General features: G+C 33.3%; 1 protein-coding gene across 1 annotated transcript in view; it reads right to left on the minus strand.

The window, feature by feature from the left end:
* The window catches only part of LOC115448606, a 160,978-nt gene that overhangs the window by 44,801 nt on the left and 94,399 nt on the right, over nt 1-21,778 (minus strand). Inside the window, exon 6 of the mRNA XM_037444047.1 lies at nt 19,983-20,045. Coding sequence (XP_037299944.1) covers nt 19,983-20,045 — 63 coding nt within the window. The remainder of the gene's footprint in view (nt 1-19,982; nt 20,046-21,778) is intronic.

Consider the following 21,778-nt stretch of genomic DNA (forward strand, 5'->3'; position numbering starts at 1 on the left):
ACAAGAGTTACTATTTTCGAGTCATCTTAGTGACTTTCACTAGCATGAAGTACGCTTCAGGAAAACACAGTTCATTTATCTGGTGTAGAGAAGCTATGTAAGTTTTTGTAACATGATTAGACTGATCATGTACTGTACGTTACTTATTCTTTAATGGTTTTTTTCCCTACTCCTGTACGGTGCTTGGTAATGACTTTTTTATTTTGCCCACAGGGTGTTTTAAGCTTTGGCGTAATGGCTTGCCTATAATTTATTTGTTTTTTTTTTTCATTTTTATTTTACATATTGGTTCCATCTTAATAATGTAACATTATACTTGTCCTTACCTGCTCAATTGAGGCAAGAGTTTTCAGAAAGCATTTTTAGTGTAATAACTCTAAAATCTCCATACACGTCGTTGCACCATTTCGGACAAATGATATATGTAGTACTTGAGGCATAGATATCGCAATTCGTGGAGCATAAATAAAATGAAATTATCGAAATATTATGCATTTTAACATAAATGTTATGCTAAAACAAAATATAAAAAAATGTTAATGTATAATATTTTCTTCGCATTAATGGTTCGACGCGCGTCATTCGCGCTAACGTGTGCATTGTTTTACATAATGCGAGGTAATACCGCGTAATGTAACATCTCTATTGATGTGTCACAGCCATAAATTAGACGTGAATCTTAAAAACTAAGTAATTATGCGGGTTAATATCTCTATAACCTAATTAATGGCCGATTTCAATAAAGTCTCATTTCTCCGCAGTGTAATTGCGATAATCAAGCAATACAAACAAGGAATCTCCAACCATATAAAATACTTTAATATGATCTATGCAAAGTTAATTAGAATTGATTATAATTAAAATCGCTCGATAGCACGTTAGAAATGGACCATATAAAAAAGACGTAAGATATACATGCATTAAGATGAAATTATATCACATAGAATTTTAAATCACAACGTAAGCCATCCTCTATCGGATGCATAAATTTATTCCATTATCTCGATACGAAATAAAACTGAGTCCATTTTAAAAATACTCGTTTCTTTATATCTTGGTTACACACACACTTTCATATATAATCAAGACTCAAGACATATAATTCTTTGGCGAAACAAAGTTTAAAATTGCTTGCCTGGCGGTGAGAATTCTTACATAGGAGGGCTCAACGAGACTTCCGTCTTGGTCAACCCCGTTCTTTGTAGCCGTATTGTGAAAAACATTATAACGATTTTAATTTACTTTCTATTTCCCAGAACCGGACCCTATGGCGCTCAATGGGTGGCCTATGTCCAGCAGTGGACGATTCCCGGATAAAATGATGATCAATTTAATTTACCTTCTATAAGCTTTGACTGATCTTGTGCAACAATTTCAGAATCCCTGGAAGGCTAAAATAATTATATGACGTCCCTATAAGACGATATGGTCCACATCATTTTGGACCCAAATATTGGTCGTACAATTAAGATGTCTTCTGAGATACAATACGAGAGCCGGAGTTGTACCTAAGTAAATTAACATCAAAATGTGGCTTTATAATATTTGCCTTTATCTAATCCGCTATCTTTATTTACCTATCATTTCTAAGTACAGCAGGACGAGTCCACGTGTTGGTTGAGGTAGAGTGAGCCTAGCATACGTAAACGATTTAAAATTAAAATACTGTAAAAATTACAGCCTAATACATATGTTCATAAAATGTGTGTTTTTCTCTACATATTACTATGGACCTTTATCTTATCCCATAAATAATCAAAATCTGACATAAGGAGTGTATAAGACACAAATGCTGTAAGTAATTCTCAAAAAACTGAAGAGTCATGTCACCCTCATACTCAATGAAAAAATGACTGTATTAAAAAAATGGTCCCAAGCGTCATAAAGCGAGACACCGTCATGCTCGAAATTAAAGTTTATATAGGAGCGAATCAACCAGCTAAGCAGAAAGAACGACAGTATAAGCATATATTTGCATTTTACGTTCTCGTATCAGTAATGAGATTAGGTCGGCATTAAAAACTCGGTTTGTGCAAAAGAAAATGTGAATGCGTATATTTAAAATCAAATGACACATAAATTGCTTTGATACTTTTTATGCCGTAAAATATGGCAATAACTTAAGTCGGTAAATTTTCATGATTGCGTCGTAAAGTCAACAACGGCCGACATCGTCAACAAAAAAATACAATGATGGAAAATCAGTATTACTAAATAGTGTTATGTCTTAAGCTGATTTATAAAGAAAAGTTGCATATTGTATGCAAACCTTTAATATGGTTTACTTGTGTGGTAAACTTCATCCAAAACCGTTCAGAAGTTTCTGCGTTGCATCTAACAAACTTCTAAACATCCAATCATCTCCACAAACTTTGTCAGTTATAATATTAGTGAGAAGTTAAATGTAGTACTAGACAGTTACAACATACCAGCTCTGACAATACGTTCTTCTGCAATCGCTCTAAAGTTTATCAAAACAATTGAAACACCGCAGAGCCTTGTATGATAGAGACGCAACTTAAAAGAAAGAAAACAGTAATTGAAAATATTCACTGTTCTGATTTTATTTAAAACAGAAAACTACATGGAAATACAAGGATTGTATAGTATGCTTTCAATGCGACATGCATCTCGTTATTGCTTTACGGGCGAGTTAACAATATACAATGTATAGTATATTGTATATGTTTACAATATTCGTTCCAGTTATTTTTCACTGCATCGTATACAGCAAAGCGATTTCGTTTTATATCAAATTATGATAAAAACGTTATTATAAGTTTAGAGAAATGAGCTCGCAGAGGTCGCAGAAACTCGCTGGATGCAGCCCACTTTTAAGTGGAAATATTTCGAGGAGATATGTTCATAGCATTACGTTTAGTACTGGACTTCAGAAGGATAAAGAAAATTAGGAATTACGAGGTTTGTGAAGTCTCCTAACACGCGCCAGGCGAGCTTAAATCCTAAGTTCTTGTAGTAGTAGAGGAAGCCCTTGCTCGGAATCGGGAATTATATATTTATATGTAAGTACTGATTACTTATTATTTACTTCTTTGTCTTACTGGACTAGTCTGGATTCTAGACTGGCTTAGTACAATAAACGCCTCGCGGGTGGACATTGAGCAGCGGTTCAATTGGGTACAGAATTTATTCTGTATGAACAGTGATGACAACACAAACTTCCTTACAACATACGGCACTAGTAGTTTTAAACGCGTGAAACCTGGAACAAAAGTCCTATAGGAAATATAATTTGCCGGAATATAAAATATAGTATAGTTATACCATTTTTAATACCCAACAGATCAGGTTTTATAAGTTTAATTTTTCCGCAGTAAGTAACCTCACACATATATTTTCGGAATTAAACATAACCTAATTTACTTCTGATAAAATATTTCCTTAACGAAAGTTTATATAATATCATAAAATTCTGTCCAGTCGTTGAGAAAATTAATCGAAATAGACTCGTACTCGTATCAAACGACCACATTTTATGTATATATAGTAATTAATATAAAAATGTTGTCTATTCATATATTTCCACCGTAAATATACTTTATAAATGAAACAAAATCCCGTTCTTTAGGTAAATGAAAACATCAATTCAGTTTTTTATATAACTATGTAATTAAATAGGGATGTCCTTACTGTGCTTGATGATTATTTGGGAACAATCGTGAAGGAAATAAAGGCCGCTGTAAAATTAGTGCGAGATCGAGTAATTTGGCAGCGAGGTACTCGTGCCAAAGGCGGGTGAAAGGTCGGGAGACGTGACCCTTGAAATTACTACGACTTGTAGTAACTTTAGGGGTATTTTGGTTGGTATAAAGCCTTCGTGGTATAGCGGCTGATGAGGTGATACAAGAGGTTTCAGGTTCGACCCCTTCCAAACCAATATCTGTGATCTTTACATATTTGTTTACGCCGAAAAATCTTTACAGTGTTTGAGAACATATGTGTGGCGGCTGGATCAGTCTAATGGCGTGAAGTTCTGGATTCGATGCACGATACACGACCTTTTTATGGATAAAACACAAATGAGATATTCAGAATTGGAGTTTATGGGACGGAACTAACGTTGATGAACCGAGAATTAATCAGTTGACTTATACTTGATAAAAGAATTCAGGAAGAACATTATGTAATATGTATTTTTTTTTGCCATTAGAGGGTAAATTGCTTATTATAATGGATGTGGTTTATATTTGAAAATTTGATGATTTAAACCAGCGGTTCTCATTTTTTTTTCTCATAGACCACTTTCGAAATGTTCCGGTGGATCCCCTGTAACTAAATTTCTACCATATGCCCTAGAATATGCAAGTTTTTACATGTATTAGTGGATGAGCTTCTTGAAATATTACCTGCCTACATTGAGAGATGAAGCCAAGCCAACATTTTAGTTCTTTATCATCTGGTTTAGATAGATAGTTTAATGTATCTATATTTTCATGGACCTTCGCTTTCACATTGTGAACCCCATTTTTTGGTCACGCCAACGTAGACCCCCGTCGAGTCTCCAGTGGACTCCTGAGGGTCCACCTGGGCCACTTTGGGAATCAATATTCATTTGTGAAGGACAGCACTCTTTAAAACTAATGTAATCGTATCGTATACCGTAATTGTGATAACGTTACCACAATATATTGTGTGTGTGATATGTATGTACATGTTATGCTTAAGAATACCTAAGACAAAAGTTGCTCCATACAATGGTCTGATATAGATTATAATGATAAGAATAATAGAAGCTATATCCAGCGAAAGCAACGGTTTTAGAATTTCACTTAAAATTCGAAGTGCGCAAATTGAAACCCTATTGCCATTCAGTGAACGTTCTAAAAGCAACTTATTTATTTAAGTTTGTTTTGAATTTACTTAACACTGTTTGTTATCTATTCTCCTTTAAAATTCTGTTTCTACCTAACGAATTAAAAGTCGTTCAAAGAGAAAAAAATATATTAGTTTCTAACCTTTCGTGTATAAAAAGTAAATAAATTTGCAGAACTTCTATATACCTAAGTACCTCTAGAAAATAAGCAGGGTAATCAGATTTAAAAATATTTTAAGTTACTTTCTATTAAAGAAATAAAAAGGCGCTTCGTATAATAAAATGTTTTGTAGATGAATATTATAGTCTCATATTGAAACATAATAATATTATTATTAAGCATGGTATGAAGTGTATTCAGCAGTCAGTTCCGTATATGTATGAAATATGTCCACTTATTTCTCTTTTCTCTTAGATGTTAATTTTGTTTGTCTAAAATAGATGAAAGTAGAGGTGATGATACCTTAATTGGGAGTGGAACGGACTGCTGAGACGAATGCCGAGGGTTCAAAGCGGAAGGGCACGTACCTTTAACTTCTCTAGTTATGTGTGTATTCTTTATGAATTATCGCTTGTTTTAACGGTGAAGGAAAATATCGTGAAGTTGCATATGAGAAGTTTTATATACGCATTTTGAGGGTATGTGAATTCTACCAATTCGCGCTAGGCCAGCATGGTAAACTGAGGTCTAATCTCTCTCAGTAGCTGAGGAGGCCCGAGTCAAGCAGTGGGACAGTACTTAATACGTGGCTGATATTATTTTTAAACAATATATCCTACATTTAGTTATAAAATATTGTTTCATTTGTTTTGGAATAGAATTATACCAAATACAATGGATATAATTGAAAAGTGGTAACACAGTTCTTGTTTACATTTACGGAATTACAAATATAGTAAGTTTGAACCTAAACACGTATAAACTGCTTGGGGCAGGAATCGGGTACATTCGACCGGAACGAATAGTGTCCTAGTACTAGAGCTCCAAGCCTTTGTTTTGTCTCCTAGAGCAGGGTACGGTCCTTCGTACCACCCATGCCTCCCATAATGACATTTTGCAATAACATTTTAGGGTTACAAAACTCCTGCGTACCTTTTTACATTAATTTGCATATTTTTTGTTTATTTACTTTTAATTTCGTGACACGTTAAATCTCGGAACCAAGTTTTGTCCTTTATGTAAATAATTATGACGGGCACGAAAATTCTCAGCGCAATAAAACGTTGGAAAGTAATTAAGCTGATTACATGAATATTTTATGCTTTTATTTCGTTCCACGTAACGGGAATGCATCCGAAATTTTTCATAGGAAAAGAAAATATTTCGGAATACCCATACAAGAATGTAATAAAGAGTACGCATTTTTATTTTTATGTTTGAGCGAGATATAAAAAATAGTATAGAGATACACTATTGAGTTAAAAAGGGAATACATAAAAAATCGTAAAATTTTATACCATTTTTCCTCTGTGAATTTTGTTTCCGATCGGACAACGTTGTCTGCACAGCTTTGCGATAATTTTATTCCACTGTATTAACGACCTATTATTCTCATTAAGGAGACATTGTTAGCCCATTTTGTTCCATTTCAACAACATTTTACAGCGAATGCAACAGAAATTTGGCCTGTAATATTGTTTCGATAACGTGCAAAATGTAATAGCATTATTGGAACAGTAACACTAAGGACTATATTGAAAAGTCAAATGAACTTATCTGTATAGCAAGTTCGACTAGAATTTGACAATTGCCTGTGTATCTCCCGTCTTTGGCGTCACGTATCACGAATCGAAACGCATAAACTACTTTTTTTTTGTTTTGAATGACGAGACGAGCCTAACCTCGTCATTTAAGTTTTAACATCAGGCGAATGCTAACATTCCCTGATGTTAAAGCTATTAATATTTCTTTTAAAGCTTCATTGAAATTACGACTGGATATGCGTAATTTTTAAAAAATATCATAAAATCATTTTTGGCCTTTTATCATTCTATATCAGGCATGACATGAGTTTGTTACGAAAATATCGAACTCAGATGAAATAAAACTAGCGGTCATACTATTGTAGCGCTTTTTCTTGGCATAATTGGATCACGCGAACTATTTGACCTTTGTTATAGATACCTATAGTAATTCCTCATCTTCGAGAACGAGACTGCGGTGAATAAAATTGAAACAAATAAAAGGTCACGGTATTAAAGATAGAGCGCCTATAATATGGCTTGTAGTGTTTCATGTCATGTGACTTGACATCGCACAAAAATAAAATTTGAACAAATGTCTAGTTAGATATCAATGCGCAGTGGTTTTGTAAATGCAGCGAGTGTGAGGAGGGCTCCCAGCCTGAGACAGTTACATAACTTTTGATTATTTACATACTATAATCAAGTTAAACTTTTGTAGAGGTAAAACGACTATATTGAATAGTTTTATATAACAAAATGTTGAAAAAATATGTATGATGTTGCAACGCTCCTATTGTGTCACGTGCCACGTCATTTCCCTTACTCTATGACAATTATACTACTTTTGAGATTGTTCTCAAGCATTTTACCGACGGAATTCACGCGCTCTGATTGGCGGAGCGCGCATGTCGCGTCATCGGAAGCCAATGGCAATAAATTCCCGAATAAACCCGAGGATCGAACCGAAGGTGATTACGTCCGTTGCAACATTGAATTATTCATGCTTTTGAGTTTTTTTATGGTGTCTGAAAAAGATTATCTCTTTTACTCTACTACATTTTTAAATATCTTATGGACAATTTTCAAGATGACGGAAACTGTGAGATACCTAAAGTTACCTATAAAGTTTGGTTGCTGGTCGTTTTGCATTAATTGGAATATACAGGTTTACACTCCAATGTTAGATACGGCCGCAATTTATTTACTTTATGTATTGTATACATAGAGCCACACTAAACAGACTGACAAGATAGTAAACATATAAGGATACCATTTCTGTCCCGGTAGGTTTGCAATTTCAAAATTATTTTTAATAATTAGTAAATTATTCGCCACGTTATAATATTTAGGAAGTTCGTTACTAGTCGAGGCTCCAGCTGGAGAAAATGAAGTGGCACTAGCCGAGGCCCCAGCCGAATTACCGCTTCAGCCAAACCTGAGCTCTGATGATGAGTTTTTTGAGGCTGTGACATCACATTCGGAAAACCAGTGCGTTCATGTGACGTCAGGTTCAGAATGTCAGGTTGCTCACGAAACTGAGAATCAACTTTCCTCGGAGCAAAGGCCAGGTATTGACCTACCTTAATCGGAGAGATTATTACGCCAAAAACAAAGAGTTGCCTATAGAGCTTTCTTTTGTATGGACTTGTAATTTGTTATTTTAGTTTGTGTTCTGTTATTTAGTTGTACCTTAATATTTCTTATGTTATGGGGGAGAAATGTTATATATATGACTGGCAGGTTTAGACCTGTCACAATAAAGACGTCAGTGCGTTAAGACTGTCAACGAGTTTGCATTAAATAATTACATATTTAACAGTTACTAATCACGGATTGGCAACAGTTGTAAATAATTGAATAAGCTAAATACGCGGCCTCAATAGCTCGGTTTATATGCGCCCGAGGTTATAAGGCAATTGACTGCCAACTCGATGAGAGTTTGAATATTTTTCTTTAGAAATCAATATAACTTGCAAAATGGCCGGAGGTATTGTTGACCGCAATAAATTTCGAATCCACACAGTTTATAAACAAAAAGTACGGACGAAATTATTTCTTTGGGCGTACCGTACTCTGGAGCAAAATGGTTTCCGTTAAAACGTACCCTATTATAGTATGTACCTTATTAGTACACAGAGATAATATAGAATTATTTTTAAAACTTCAGTTCCCTTGATGGGCGCATAAAAAAAAACAAACTAAAAATTTATCTCTTTAAAACTCTTGGTAGATTTTACTTATAGATTTTAAAACGAATTTACGCCATATTATTTTCCACGGCCACACCCCTTTCGTTAAGATATGTATAGGACTAACTTTATAACGGGATATTTGTTTCAAAAATTTATATCTATGCTATCCTTCCCAAACTCATTCTTGTTAAAAATGTTATCAAAATTATTGCAATATATAAGTAAGTACCTAAAAATTCAGAATAGCATTTTGCTGGCTGAATATCCCACGCGTAATAAGCATCAACCGCCCCCCCCCCCCCCCCCTCTACTGTGTCAATCCCTTCTGTGAGATCTTGTCCTGAGCAAATCGTATAAAAATACAGAAAGTGTTGCCCGACTTAAGAAAAGAACTTATCGGTCTGAGAAAAGTTATCGGTCCACAGCTCATAAACGCCTTATCCGCAGTAAAAACTTATTACCGTGCCGCTAGACCATTATTATACATGTCCCCAAACCATTCATAGAATAGCAGGATAAGCTTGAGTGAGTAATAAATAACAATACTGTATGAAAGCTAGTGTCCCAAGATTATATCCCATCCGTCTTAATCAACATCAATACTTGTATTTCTTCTTATACGACAGTGCTGGGCGAACAATTTTAAACGGGACGCCTATTTTAACAAATTTTTGATGATATAAGCGCGTTCAAAATTTTTAGCTTTATGTATAAGTATAGATCTAGATAACGACACCAGTGGAAGCCCACATAATTTTAAAGTATTAATAAAATATTTTTATGAAAACAAAATAAACATAATATCCTTGATTCAATTGCAACATATCACTATTTTGTAATAAAACAACTTATAAAATAATACCAACAATATGAATGGACTTTGTTAGGAACCGGGCTTTATTCCGTCACACTACCTAACTATTAATGTATAGTATTTCATTATTATTATTTGAACAAGTTTGTGAAGGAAATCGTGTCATCCTAGATCCTTCGCCACTGGTATACGACTGAGAATGTCTAAAGATTTCCCAATCAAAAAGATTAAACAATTAATTGATTATTTCTAACTGTTTCTCGTCGAACATGAAATATATTAACACAATTACAAATTAATGTATTTAGTATATACCTACATAGTTGAAGAGGCACGTCACATTGTTAATTGTAAAAATGCTACGACATTGTTTTTGTTATATGCCGTGTATCCTTCGTTGGAGGTTCTTAAATAAATAAATAAATAATTGTTAAGTTATAAAAAGTAATTGTGTTGAATTAGTTTTTCTTTAACTTTTTAATGTTCACCGGCTCTAGAGTTGGAAACAAAGGCGACTTCGTAACGATCTAATGAGTTTGCTGATAAATTTACTCAGTAATTATACTTAGGCCGGAAAGTTAGTATTCACTTTCTATTACTGAATAGTACCTTTAACTTTGTTAAACGTTCAGTAACAAGACAACGGAGATGGAGGAACGTTGTATTATTGTCCTCGGAATAGTATTATTAAAGGCACTACGGGTACATTAAGAGTGTCCGTATTCTTTATTGTACCATGTAATAAGGCATTGCGACAACTGGCGGTGAGTAAAATAAGGAATATAAAAACACAAAGCTTATAAAAAGTATTTGGATTTGCAGCTACAAACAGAAAAAAGAACCGGAGAAGCGCGAGTTGGATTCGCACACAGAGGGTCCATTACAAACTGGTCTACTTCATCATTGAAATACATATTTACGGTTTTCAGATTTTTTCTTTACATGTGTTGCATGGCATTGTCCTTATCATATTTCATGGTTCTAAATCGACAGGAGGAACCCAATAGGTTTTGATTCCCCAATGAAATCGCAATAAACATATCTTTTGCTCGCGTTTACTTACAAAATTGATTTTTCGCAGTGATAGAACCCTTAGATCTGAGTGTTTGATATAAATTTCAACTTGACACCTTTACATGTTCGTGAGAAAAAGGGTCTTGACAGACAGATGGGCGACGAAGTGATCCTATAAAGGTTTCTATTTAGGTAATAACATAGGTACGGGTCTTAGTATTAACTGGCCATCGCATTAGCAACTATAAATAAAAACTAAGAGGGTTGTTTAACCGTATTATATCTATCGCAAACCTTTCCTTAATGGACTCTTCCGTTTTGATTACCATGTAAAATGTCAGACGTGTTTGTGCAGGGAATTAATTTGGGACGCACTAATTACCATATATCATAGTCCCTGTGTTTAAAACTGGTGACGTGAGCAACCTGACATTTCGTTTTTAAACCTTACTTGTAATTTTCAAAACTACAAATACGAATGTGTTATGCTAAAAATAAGTTGGTAACTATTTTCTGGTCTAATTTAATAACACACCTCAATTCACGTCATACATGGCAAATTATATTTTCAACTAGGCATTGCTCACAAATCCGCCTGCTTGCAACACCTTTCTGGTTACAAATGGCTTACTGAGAGCAATACTAACCTATCTGTATGCCAATTTTAATCAAAATCCGTTCAATGGTTTCTACGTTAATTTCTAACAATCATCTAAACGCAAAATTACGCATTTATAACCTTAGTAAAATAATATGTATGTACTCATTACGCGGACATTCGTCTCCGTCTCGTCCGAGACGAATGTCCGCAGGTTCAAATCCCAAGGGCGATGTGTATACTTTGTAAATTATCGCTTGCTTTAACGGTGAAGGAAAACATCGTGAGGAAACCTGCATACTTGAGAAGTTCTCTATTGGAATTTCGAGGGTGCGTGAAGTCTACCAATCCGCACTAGGCCAGCGTGGTGGACTAAGGCCTAATTCCCTCTCAGTAGTAGAGGAGGCCCGTGCTCAGCAGTGGGCAAGTATATAATACAGGGCTGATATTATTTATTTATACTCACTACGCAGTAATATCGCTGTTATAAATATAACCTTACGCTAAACGCTGACACCATTTATGTCGGTAATTGATTGTTACCCGTCTATGGCCGGTCGATGATATCGTTGTCAGGTTTTTCGCACACTTAATATATATTTGCAATGTTTGAGTTCATGTTTCGTCTTTTCCCACGTAAAGCGAAACAAGTCGATGCATTTAAAGTGGTCAACTTTTCACCGGCCTGAAGTTAGACTCGAGTGGCGTCTGTGTTCTTGTTAACAGAGATCAAAGGAGGCATTACATGGCGGAAGAGTTAGCGAGATTAACGATGGTCGTGAAGGGTATGTTGTTTAATGTCAAAATTCATCATATCGTTAGAAGTTTTGTAGGACAAATTATATACGGTAGTATGGCTTCGGTTTAAAACGGGTTAGCAGATAAAATGCATCAACATCCAGAGTCCCTGAGGTGTAAGAGCCATAAGTATAGCAAAATTTAGTCACCGGCATGTCCGACCCAAGTTTGTCCTTGACCGTAAAATTTATATCTGGCAATCCTTTTTGTGTGTCCGAAAGAGCTCGCAAAAACTGGCTTTATATTATGAAAAAAAAATAGTTCTTTTAGGTACCTGAATTAAACACCGAGATTCCTTTAAACCTATTGAAATGTTAATTTTGCTATCTTGCTTTATATTTATGAAAGATTAAGAAAATTATATATATATATATATAATTTTCTTCGTTATTACGAAGTAAGACGCTTTTCATTTATATCTTATTTTTTGCATTTTTGTAAAACATTCCTCTGAAACCACGTCGTTATGGTAGAAGAGGAACTTTCGATTTTTATACCAGTGGAACTAAATAAATATGTATCTTAAGGTAACACCTAACCAGTAACCATTGAGGAGCATGAACAATAACCTATTGTAGGCGTGTTAAGATAACTCTGTTGATATTGATGCGTCAATAGAGATCAATTTCGCTGATCGCGCATAAACTACGCCACGTTAGTTAATGTTAGCAGCCCTATTGAATTCGCCCATTCATGCCGTACAGAGAATTAGCTAAAGCACGGCATTACCGCCTACAACAGTGTACATATTATTATATCAATGCTTTGGTCCCTACAATATTGTGTATGGAATTTTACTGCGTCATTTCGCGAGCTACCTTTTGTTGAACCGAAGTTGGTTTACTTTTATAAGTTTTTAGTAGACTGCTTTTAGCTAGATGCTTGTGATCTATGGGTTTTATTTTTTATCTGCTATTTTCAACTTGTGATTTAAATGATTTCCATGGTTTTAGCCAACTAGATTTCTTAAGAACGGTTCGAATTTTCATTTACAAGGGTAATTAGATTCTGCGGTTTCGCGATTTTACTCAAAAGTTATAACCGTTGTAGTAAAAACTATTTAACTTTTACTGAAATTTATTAATCACAATTGCGATTCTGCCGCCTTTTTATGTCATAATTTCTGCAAAAGTGAATTAATCACCACCGGCCACATGTATTCATACTGCGAAAAGAATTGTAAAAGCGCCAATGATCTTAACCGAGTGGAACGAGGATTGAAGACCTGTAGAGTAAGTATCTATTGAGCATCCGTGTTCGGAAGTCTTGCTGACTGTGCAAAATTCACGGACATCTAACCGACTTACGACGGATTCTTTATCAACAGTAATACTATATTAGTCGATTCACGTTGTAAATAAATTACTCTCTACAAAATGGACCTAGCTTGAAATCTGGACCACAATTATCTTTTCGAAATACAAAAATAGATTTATTACATTCACAAGAAAGCATATTTAACAGTCCAAAGAGTGTTTAGCAGTAAGATGATATGCAAAATGTTGACCCGAGGAAATATCCTATAATGTAGGAGTGTGAAGGTACGTTTGTGAGCACCATGTCGATATCGTTAGGGTAAAAGCATTCAGACCCAACGGTGCATGAAAATATCGATGCGTGCATTGAATGTGCTCGTATATGCGGCATCAGAGCGTTCCGTAGAGATCACACGTACACACGTAGACACTTGCGGTAAATACCAAAGCCTGCACTTGGACATTATTAGTTACGAATGGAAGCAGTTGCGAAATGAATTAGTATTTTTGTTCTATTTTTTCTTTCTTTATGTTCATAAATGAGGCCAAAAACAATATTGCTTGAGGGTAAACGCCACTATTGTCCAATACAGCAATTTTTATTAGTCACTGATTCCAAAATTGGTGTCCAGTATATAGTTAATTTTAAATATTTTTTTGGTATTTAGTGTTTTTGGAGGCGGTATAATCTTTTGTTTAGAAGTTTTTATTTGGGATTAATAACAAATGTTGAGAATCAAAGCGTATTTAAATTTAATAAAAAATTAAGTTATTGTTTCTTTAACTTAATTACAGACTGTTAAGACGCCGTGCAGATATTTAGAATTCCTAATTATATTTTTTATACTTTGCTAAAAATAATAAAAACTTAGTTTTCAACCAAATAAAATAGTTAATAAATCCTACTGTGTGCTTTATTTGTACAAAAAAATGTAGCGCCCTAGGCCGCAGCCTACACATTCCTGTTTGGCGCAGAATACACAATACGATGGATTAGCCCCCAGGAATTCTTGCGTACGGGAAACCTAGCATTTCGAATAGTATAACGCATTCAATATTAATTTAAATTGTTGTTAAATACATAGTAACATGTAGTTAAATATTCTAAGATAAGTTTCAATACCGAACTAGTAAGAAAATAGCGTTATTAATTGTTATTGCATTATTCGCTATTTCAATCGTGTATATACATACAAGCTTACTAATAACATAATTGATTTTAAAGTTTAGTAATATGAAAAGGTATATTATTATATTTTTATACGAACTGATGACACGTCAGCCTTTATTTTTGCATTGAATTGCTTTTGTAATATTCCATTGCAATAATTTCATACTAATATATGAATTTGTAGGAAGATGTAATACCTTAATAGAGTTAAATAGAAAATGTTGGTATTACATCCGTATTGGAACCAGGGGTACATGAACTTTGTTCAATGTCTGGGTTATTTTTTTCTCGTAATTCTGTATAATTGATAATCATCTCGGTTTAGTTTTCTGTAAATTATGAGTGTTGGGTACCGCTACGTCGATTATGTATGCTATTTTATTATTCTTGTTATATCTGGTCTATTGTGTATAATTTTATCCGTTAATATGGCTCTATCAAAATACATGTGGGATGTGTTCAATAACTTCCAAAACAACAGGGGATTTTCCAGATACACATTTATTTATTTTTTTCTTCCGTAATTTATTTCTTGTCTTAAGTCTAACGTCTTACTTACACTAATGTTTTTTTTTCATTCCCTTTCATCCACTCACTTATTCTTACCATTGAATCTATCTCTTTCCCTCCTACCTTATTCTACTAGTTTATCCCTTTCACTCACCTTCGTTTCATATCTGTACGTTCCGTTTTACAAAATAATAAGAAATTAAATTTAGATCCTACATACATTATATGTTTGTTGCTCTTCACTGCTGGCTTTGGATTATATTGATAATATGATTCCGTGTCCGTAATTTTTCGGTGTAAGCGCGTTGGGGTAAGATCGTAGGAGGTATAACATCGTATAAATCAAATAACTCGTAATTGTGTTATAATTTTTGTTTTCGGACAACACTACCTGCGACCCCATCTTGTACCCTACGTTCCACTAGTTCACATGAGTGAATCCGTCAAGTAAATAATTTTTACGGTGCTAACAAACAGAATATCGGTGTTTTGTCGTTCCCTGGCAGATCCGGATTAACCCCATGCAAGAATTTGCCTAATTTTAATTAAGTATTTACTGTTTTCAATTAATTTTGTAGGTATATACTATCATAAAGGAAATAAATCTTGTGAATTGTTTATTCAAATTTGTCGAAACACGTATATTCCCTGAGATCCGATCTTTACACATACAATTATTTGTCGTTAAAGAACGGATAAAAATCGTTCGATCTAGCACTTGTAAAATATTGCAAGTTTTTATCAAAATTTATACACGAAAACGTCTGAACTTACTAATTGTGTATTTTTTTTTAGCTCAGATGAATGGTCGATTTGGTTTATTTATTGTTTATTTACACGTGTATGTACTATTTCTTCGAATATTTTTGAAAATATCTACAGTGTCACTCATGTGGGGTATGATCGTATGCCTAGAACTATTAAAAAAACAAAGTTCGCTTCTAAAAATATCTTACGAAATTTATAATTTTTTGAATGTTTATAAATGAATATCTAGATCAGAATATGCTCTTTTTATGGATTTTAGAATCCCTGTATCATAGACGATTTTAGATAGTAGTCCGAACTATACCTGTGAAGGTCCTATCTTTCTCACACATTTCTAAAAGTATGGTACTTTTTTAAAGCCCTATAAAACATTAACTGTTAAGTATATATAAGGGATTGAAAAAATATATACCATTTAGTATATTTAATAACATATAGCTAAGTTAATCATTCATTATGATAGCTCCTATAGAATTATTGTAAAAAAATAATTCGAGAAGACTGTTTAACACGTCGAAAAAGCGTCCGATTGAACCCCAACGCACCTTATATAATGGGCTATTTGATAAGTGTGTGTAGTCGGTTTGCGCTAGTCTTACAACGCGCTAGTTATGTGTAGTTTCGGGTTGTGCCATCATTTCCTACGTTTATCATCAGTTGTGTTCGGTTCAGTATGAACTTTTTATAATTCTTGATACTCATGTTTTATTATAAATAATCATTACGATTTATACACGATATTTCCCTCAGGGTATAGTAGTTTAATATTAATATGCAAATAAAAAACATAATAAAAAAGGAGGAACGCACCGGCTTGTTACCGCCAAAATTAAATTAAACAACTTTATCAAAATGCAGCCGTAATCGTTATTGGCCACAATATTCTGTAATTAAATTAACGAATAGTAAGTATTTCGCGAATATTTTCACACCTTATTGTAGGCGAAAAATATATATTATGAATAATTTAGAAAGTACAATTTACTTCGTCCACATTCAAACAAATGGCACATAGCTTAATCCTCTTAAAAATATCGCAGAAAGTACAAAGTTTGGCCTTTATTATTTATAATAACATACTTTAAGGATAAAAGGTATTGTTTACTTTCGAAGTGTCAGACGGTAAACGTTTTTCCATGAAATATTGCGTAAATTGAACATCGACGCCGCGGTACTGCTCAAGCAAAATGTTATTATTCGCAAAGTGGCAGTTTTTTCAATTATGTCACTTTATAATATATGCTTATAGATCGTAAAGAGGTTCTTCAAGAGATAAATGGACCCTTAAACGCGACCAGTTCGCCTTTGCCACGCTACATTATCTTTGTTAGTGAAGAGTCGAATAGTGTAGATATTTTAAAACCCAAATACATATTATGTAAATGAAGTTTTTCGTTCACATCAACGATTATAGTTAAAATCAATGTAGTCTGAATTTTTTTTCCCCAACAACTAAAATGCCATCCCATGTAACAAAATAATAATAATAAATATTGAAAAGAATTATTTTATCACACATAGTGTAATTTGTAAAAAAGATTTTTTACTCGGGAACTTAATTCTTTTACGACGATACCTACTCATAAAAATCTTTTCACAATATCAAAGAAAGATAAATTGGATTTTTAATTTCTAGTTATTTACTTATCCGCCTCTAAAATACAAATGAATCTGCATTAATATATTTCTACCTTTATACGCCCTTGACATCTCGGCTTTAATAAAGGTTGTGTGGTATATTTTATAATATAATTACACTGTGGAAAATTAACGGCTGTAGTTAACGTATCCGTCTAAATTAGTAAGTGTGAGTTCAAGACATATTTAATCTCGGGGCTCTGCTCGAGTGTGTGATAGGACTTTTACTATGCAATTTTTTGGACCAATAGTAACCTATTTTACTCCAAAGCACGATCATTTAGCGACTTCCGCATTTTTAAACAATATCCAGACATCTTTAGAAACTACCCTGTTCATAAGATGGAAGATTGGGGTTAAATCGGACGCTTTTTCGACGTGTTAAACAGTCTTCTCGAATTATTTTTTTACAATAATTCTATAGGAGCTATCATAATGAATCATTAACTTAGCTATATGTTATTAAATATACTAAATGGTATATATTTTTTCAATCCCTTATATATAACAGTTAATGTTTTATAGGGCTTTAAAAAAGTACCATACTTTTAGAAATGTGTGAGAAAGATAGGACCTTCACAGGTATAGTTCGGACTACTATCTAAAATCGTCTATGATACAGGGATTCTAAAATCCATATAAAGAGCATATTCTGATCTAGATATTCATTTATAAACATTCAAAAAAAATTATAAATTTCGTAAGATATTTTTAGAAGCGAACTTTGTTTTTTTAATAGTTCTAGGCAGACGATCATACCCCACATGAGTGATACTGTAGGTATTATTAAAAATATTCGAAGAAATAGTACATACACGTGTAAATAAACAATAAATAAACCAAATCGACCATTCATCTGAGCTAAAAACAAATACACAATTAGTGAGTTCAGACGTTTTCGTGTATAAATTTTGATAAAAACTTGCAATATTTTACAAGTGCTAGATCGAACGATTTTTATCCGTTCTTTAACGACAAATAATGGTATGTGTAAAGATCGGATCTCAGGGAATATACGTGTTTCGACAAATTTCAATAAACAAGTCACAAGATTTATTTCCTTTATGATAGTATATACCTACAAAATTAATTGAAAACAGTAAATACTTAATTAAAATTAGGCAAATTCTTGCATGGGGTTAATCCGGATCTGCCAGGGAACGACAAAACACCGATATTCTGTTTGATAGCACCGTAAACATTATTTACTTGACGGATTCACTCATGTGGAACGTAGGGTACAAGATGGGGTCGCAGGTAGTGTTGTCCGAAAACAAAAATTATAACACAATTACGAGTTATTTGATTTATACGATGTTATACCTCCTACGATCTTACCCCAACGCGCCTTAATTTAACACTGTTACATTTTATATTTAAATCGAGCTGACTCCTTGAGGAACTCTTGCAAAAGTCATGAGTTTGTTTAGATTTAAATAAAAATATATACAAAAACAGAATATTACATATACGTCGATAACTACATTAGGTAAACTCTATCGCGCACTAACATCCGTCTTCAGGAAATAGGCTATACCGTCACAAAACATACAGCATATATTGCTTTGCGACGCTTGATGCTTTTTCATTATTGGAACGGAGATTTAATTATTTCTCGATCCTTGATTTTATGAATTCCGATTACTTTTTTAAGTGGGATCCTAGTATTGTGTACTAATAATACGGTATCCGTTTGCAAAATCAGTAAGTTCATTAAGTAGTTAATCACACTACATTTTTACATAATATATTTACCAGTCGGAGAATGCATTGATTACTTACAGGGTGCCAGTCAAAAAGTGCCCGCAAATACTTATGTTTCATTAAAATAATCTTTATAAAATTTTTTAAAAAAGATTAACTTATTTTTTAAATAAAATATCAGTATCAGTAAATAAGTTATTAATTATTCACGTCCAACGTCTTTTATTAAATTATTAATCAAATTATCTATAAAAATTATAAGTAAAATGTTTTGAGAAATCTATAAAAATGTGAATAAACACCCTATATATCCTTTTGTAAGTAAATGGGCATACCTAAAATTATATTATTAAGAGGCCACTGAGATCTATTGGTCTACTTACATCGTCTATAATAGACTGCGCGCATCAAAAGTAAGTTTTCTCGACATAAAATGTCCCCATGGGAAACGGAGGCGAAATGAAACTGATTTGATAATAGTATTTACGCCGTGTCATATCTTTTTAAATAGGTTATCTATTATATAATAGCTACGCGTTATAAAAAAATGTTTGGAAGGTTTCTCAACCATCACGCCGTCGGATTAAAAAAACCATCAAATAAATTATCACCCGACTAAATAAAAGTGTCAAATAAACTGCTTTTTCCATACAATTGTCATTATAAATTTGTTTGGGTTATATTTATTAGTGACTAGCTTTTGCTCGCGGCTTCGCCCGCGTGAAGGAGTTTTCTGATAGATAATTTTTTTTCGACTTACTTGATATGTATCGTTATATTATGACCAACTTACACAAACTCATTATAAAATGTAGCCTATTTGTTATTCTGATATATAAGTAATCAATAGTACTGAAAAGTTTCATCCAAATCCGTTGAGTTTTTTCGTGAAAGAGGAACAAACTTGCATACATACATTCATCCTGACAAACTTTCGCATTTATGTTATTTGTAGGATAATAAGTCAGTCCTATGAAGATTATAATATAAACTACTTACGTTCAGCATTATGATGAAGAAATCGAGTGTGAAGAGAAACGACGTAATCGGGTTGAAATCCATCTGTAACAAACAAAATACAAGTACGAGAGTTGTATTTGTACCTCCTTTACTGTTATAATAATATTTATTTACTTAGTGACCACCTCTGCCATAACATTATAAGGCAGTGATTGAAGAAAGCCCGGTTCCTAACAGACCTACTATATATTTTGTGTTTTTTTTTGTATTGTAGTGCAAAAACATACTATGGTTTTTTGTAACTTATTTTAGTGTTAAATTTTGCAATATGTAGTAATATGCTGAAATTTACAGAAAGGATTTTTTTATTCACGTAATGATTTTATGTAGGTTTTAAAATTAGGTAGACCTTCCGTTAACTTATAAAGAATCCCTGGTCATAATTTTATGCTCCTAGCTTAGCACTATTGATTTAAGCTGTAAGTTATTTACTAGACTGTCAATGCTAATTCGGTAGAATATAACTAAATAGCTTAATTATAGTTTATTGAAAACCAGCGCTGTAGTACATAGGTGGTATTGCAGTATATAGCTAAATAGGAGGCCCATTGTTGGTGCAATAATTGTTTATGTTATGTAGGATTTAGTGATTTTAATTTTTTATCTTTGTTCCAACAATAAACTTTTTTCTTTCTTCTATATTATAGGCAATATACTTAAGATCATTATCACTATAATACATTCATAACTGCTAGGATTAAAAACGCTGATTCGACATCTTAAATGAGGGACGAACGAACGAACAAACTCATTCACTTCGATGCAACGCCAGCTGTGTACATTTATTTAATTTACATATTATGTACATTTATTTTATTTAGAATTTCGTATAGATATTTCATAATGCACGAACGCGAAGAGTTTACAAGAATTAAATACGCTTATTAATAATTACATAGTGCGTCATTACTTTCTAAGCCATGGAAATAAATAATGAAATATTTTTAGCTTTGCCTTTTTGTTTCTCTTTTTGATTTTATAGAAATCCATTGAAGTTACAATTGTTATATTTGTGGTGCATACGAGTTTACTTGTAAGTTGTAATACACTAACAGTTAAGGTCCTTAATACGAAGCATAGATGTACTAATCATTACTTATAATTCGTTAACTATCACAAATCTATTCATATTTATATATACCTAACTATTAATATAACCTTGAGACAGGTTACCTTCATATAAAATTATTTATAAGTAAACAAAAGCTTCGGCTCAAGAAATTTTAAATCCTCGCTTCGCAAAATTGTCAGCGCAATTTCTGTTTTATTATATTCAGTTTGCTTGAAGTGACGAAATGCTACGTCAGTGTTCATATCTATGCATTTTTATTAGCAGTAAGCTTGTTCAAGTTTTTAGGTCAACACGAGGGTTATGCAGGGAGCCAAACTGAGTGAATTACCATCGCGTTGTTCCAGCTCATACTCTGACGTTTTACTCTTATAGGTTTTTTTTATCTTAAGAAAATTGTCTTGTAGATTATATTAGATATATCAATAGCATATGTGGGTATATATGAACTTTTGGGCGCCTGCTTAGTTTAATGTAGATATGGGCCAAGAGGGGTCCCAAAGCTCAGGCGTATCACTGATACGGCCGATACGGCGGTAGCTACACCCCTGAGATGTAGTAATGGGTCTACAAAATCTTTAGTGACAAGTCACTTTGTTAAAATCAGTTTTGATAGCAAACGTGTGACAGTTTTGCTGAAATGTTTATAATATCGCATACAAAAAATGGTTTATGTCAACAATGACTTCACTATACTGCATACAAT

Source organism: Manduca sexta, chromosome 27 (genome assembly GCF_014839805.1).
Source record: "Manduca sexta isolate Smith_Timp_Sample1 chromosome 27, JHU_Msex_v1.0, whole genome shotgun sequence".
NCBI classification, from domain to species: domain Eukaryota; kingdom Metazoa; phylum Arthropoda; class Insecta; order Lepidoptera; family Sphingidae; genus Manduca; species Manduca sexta.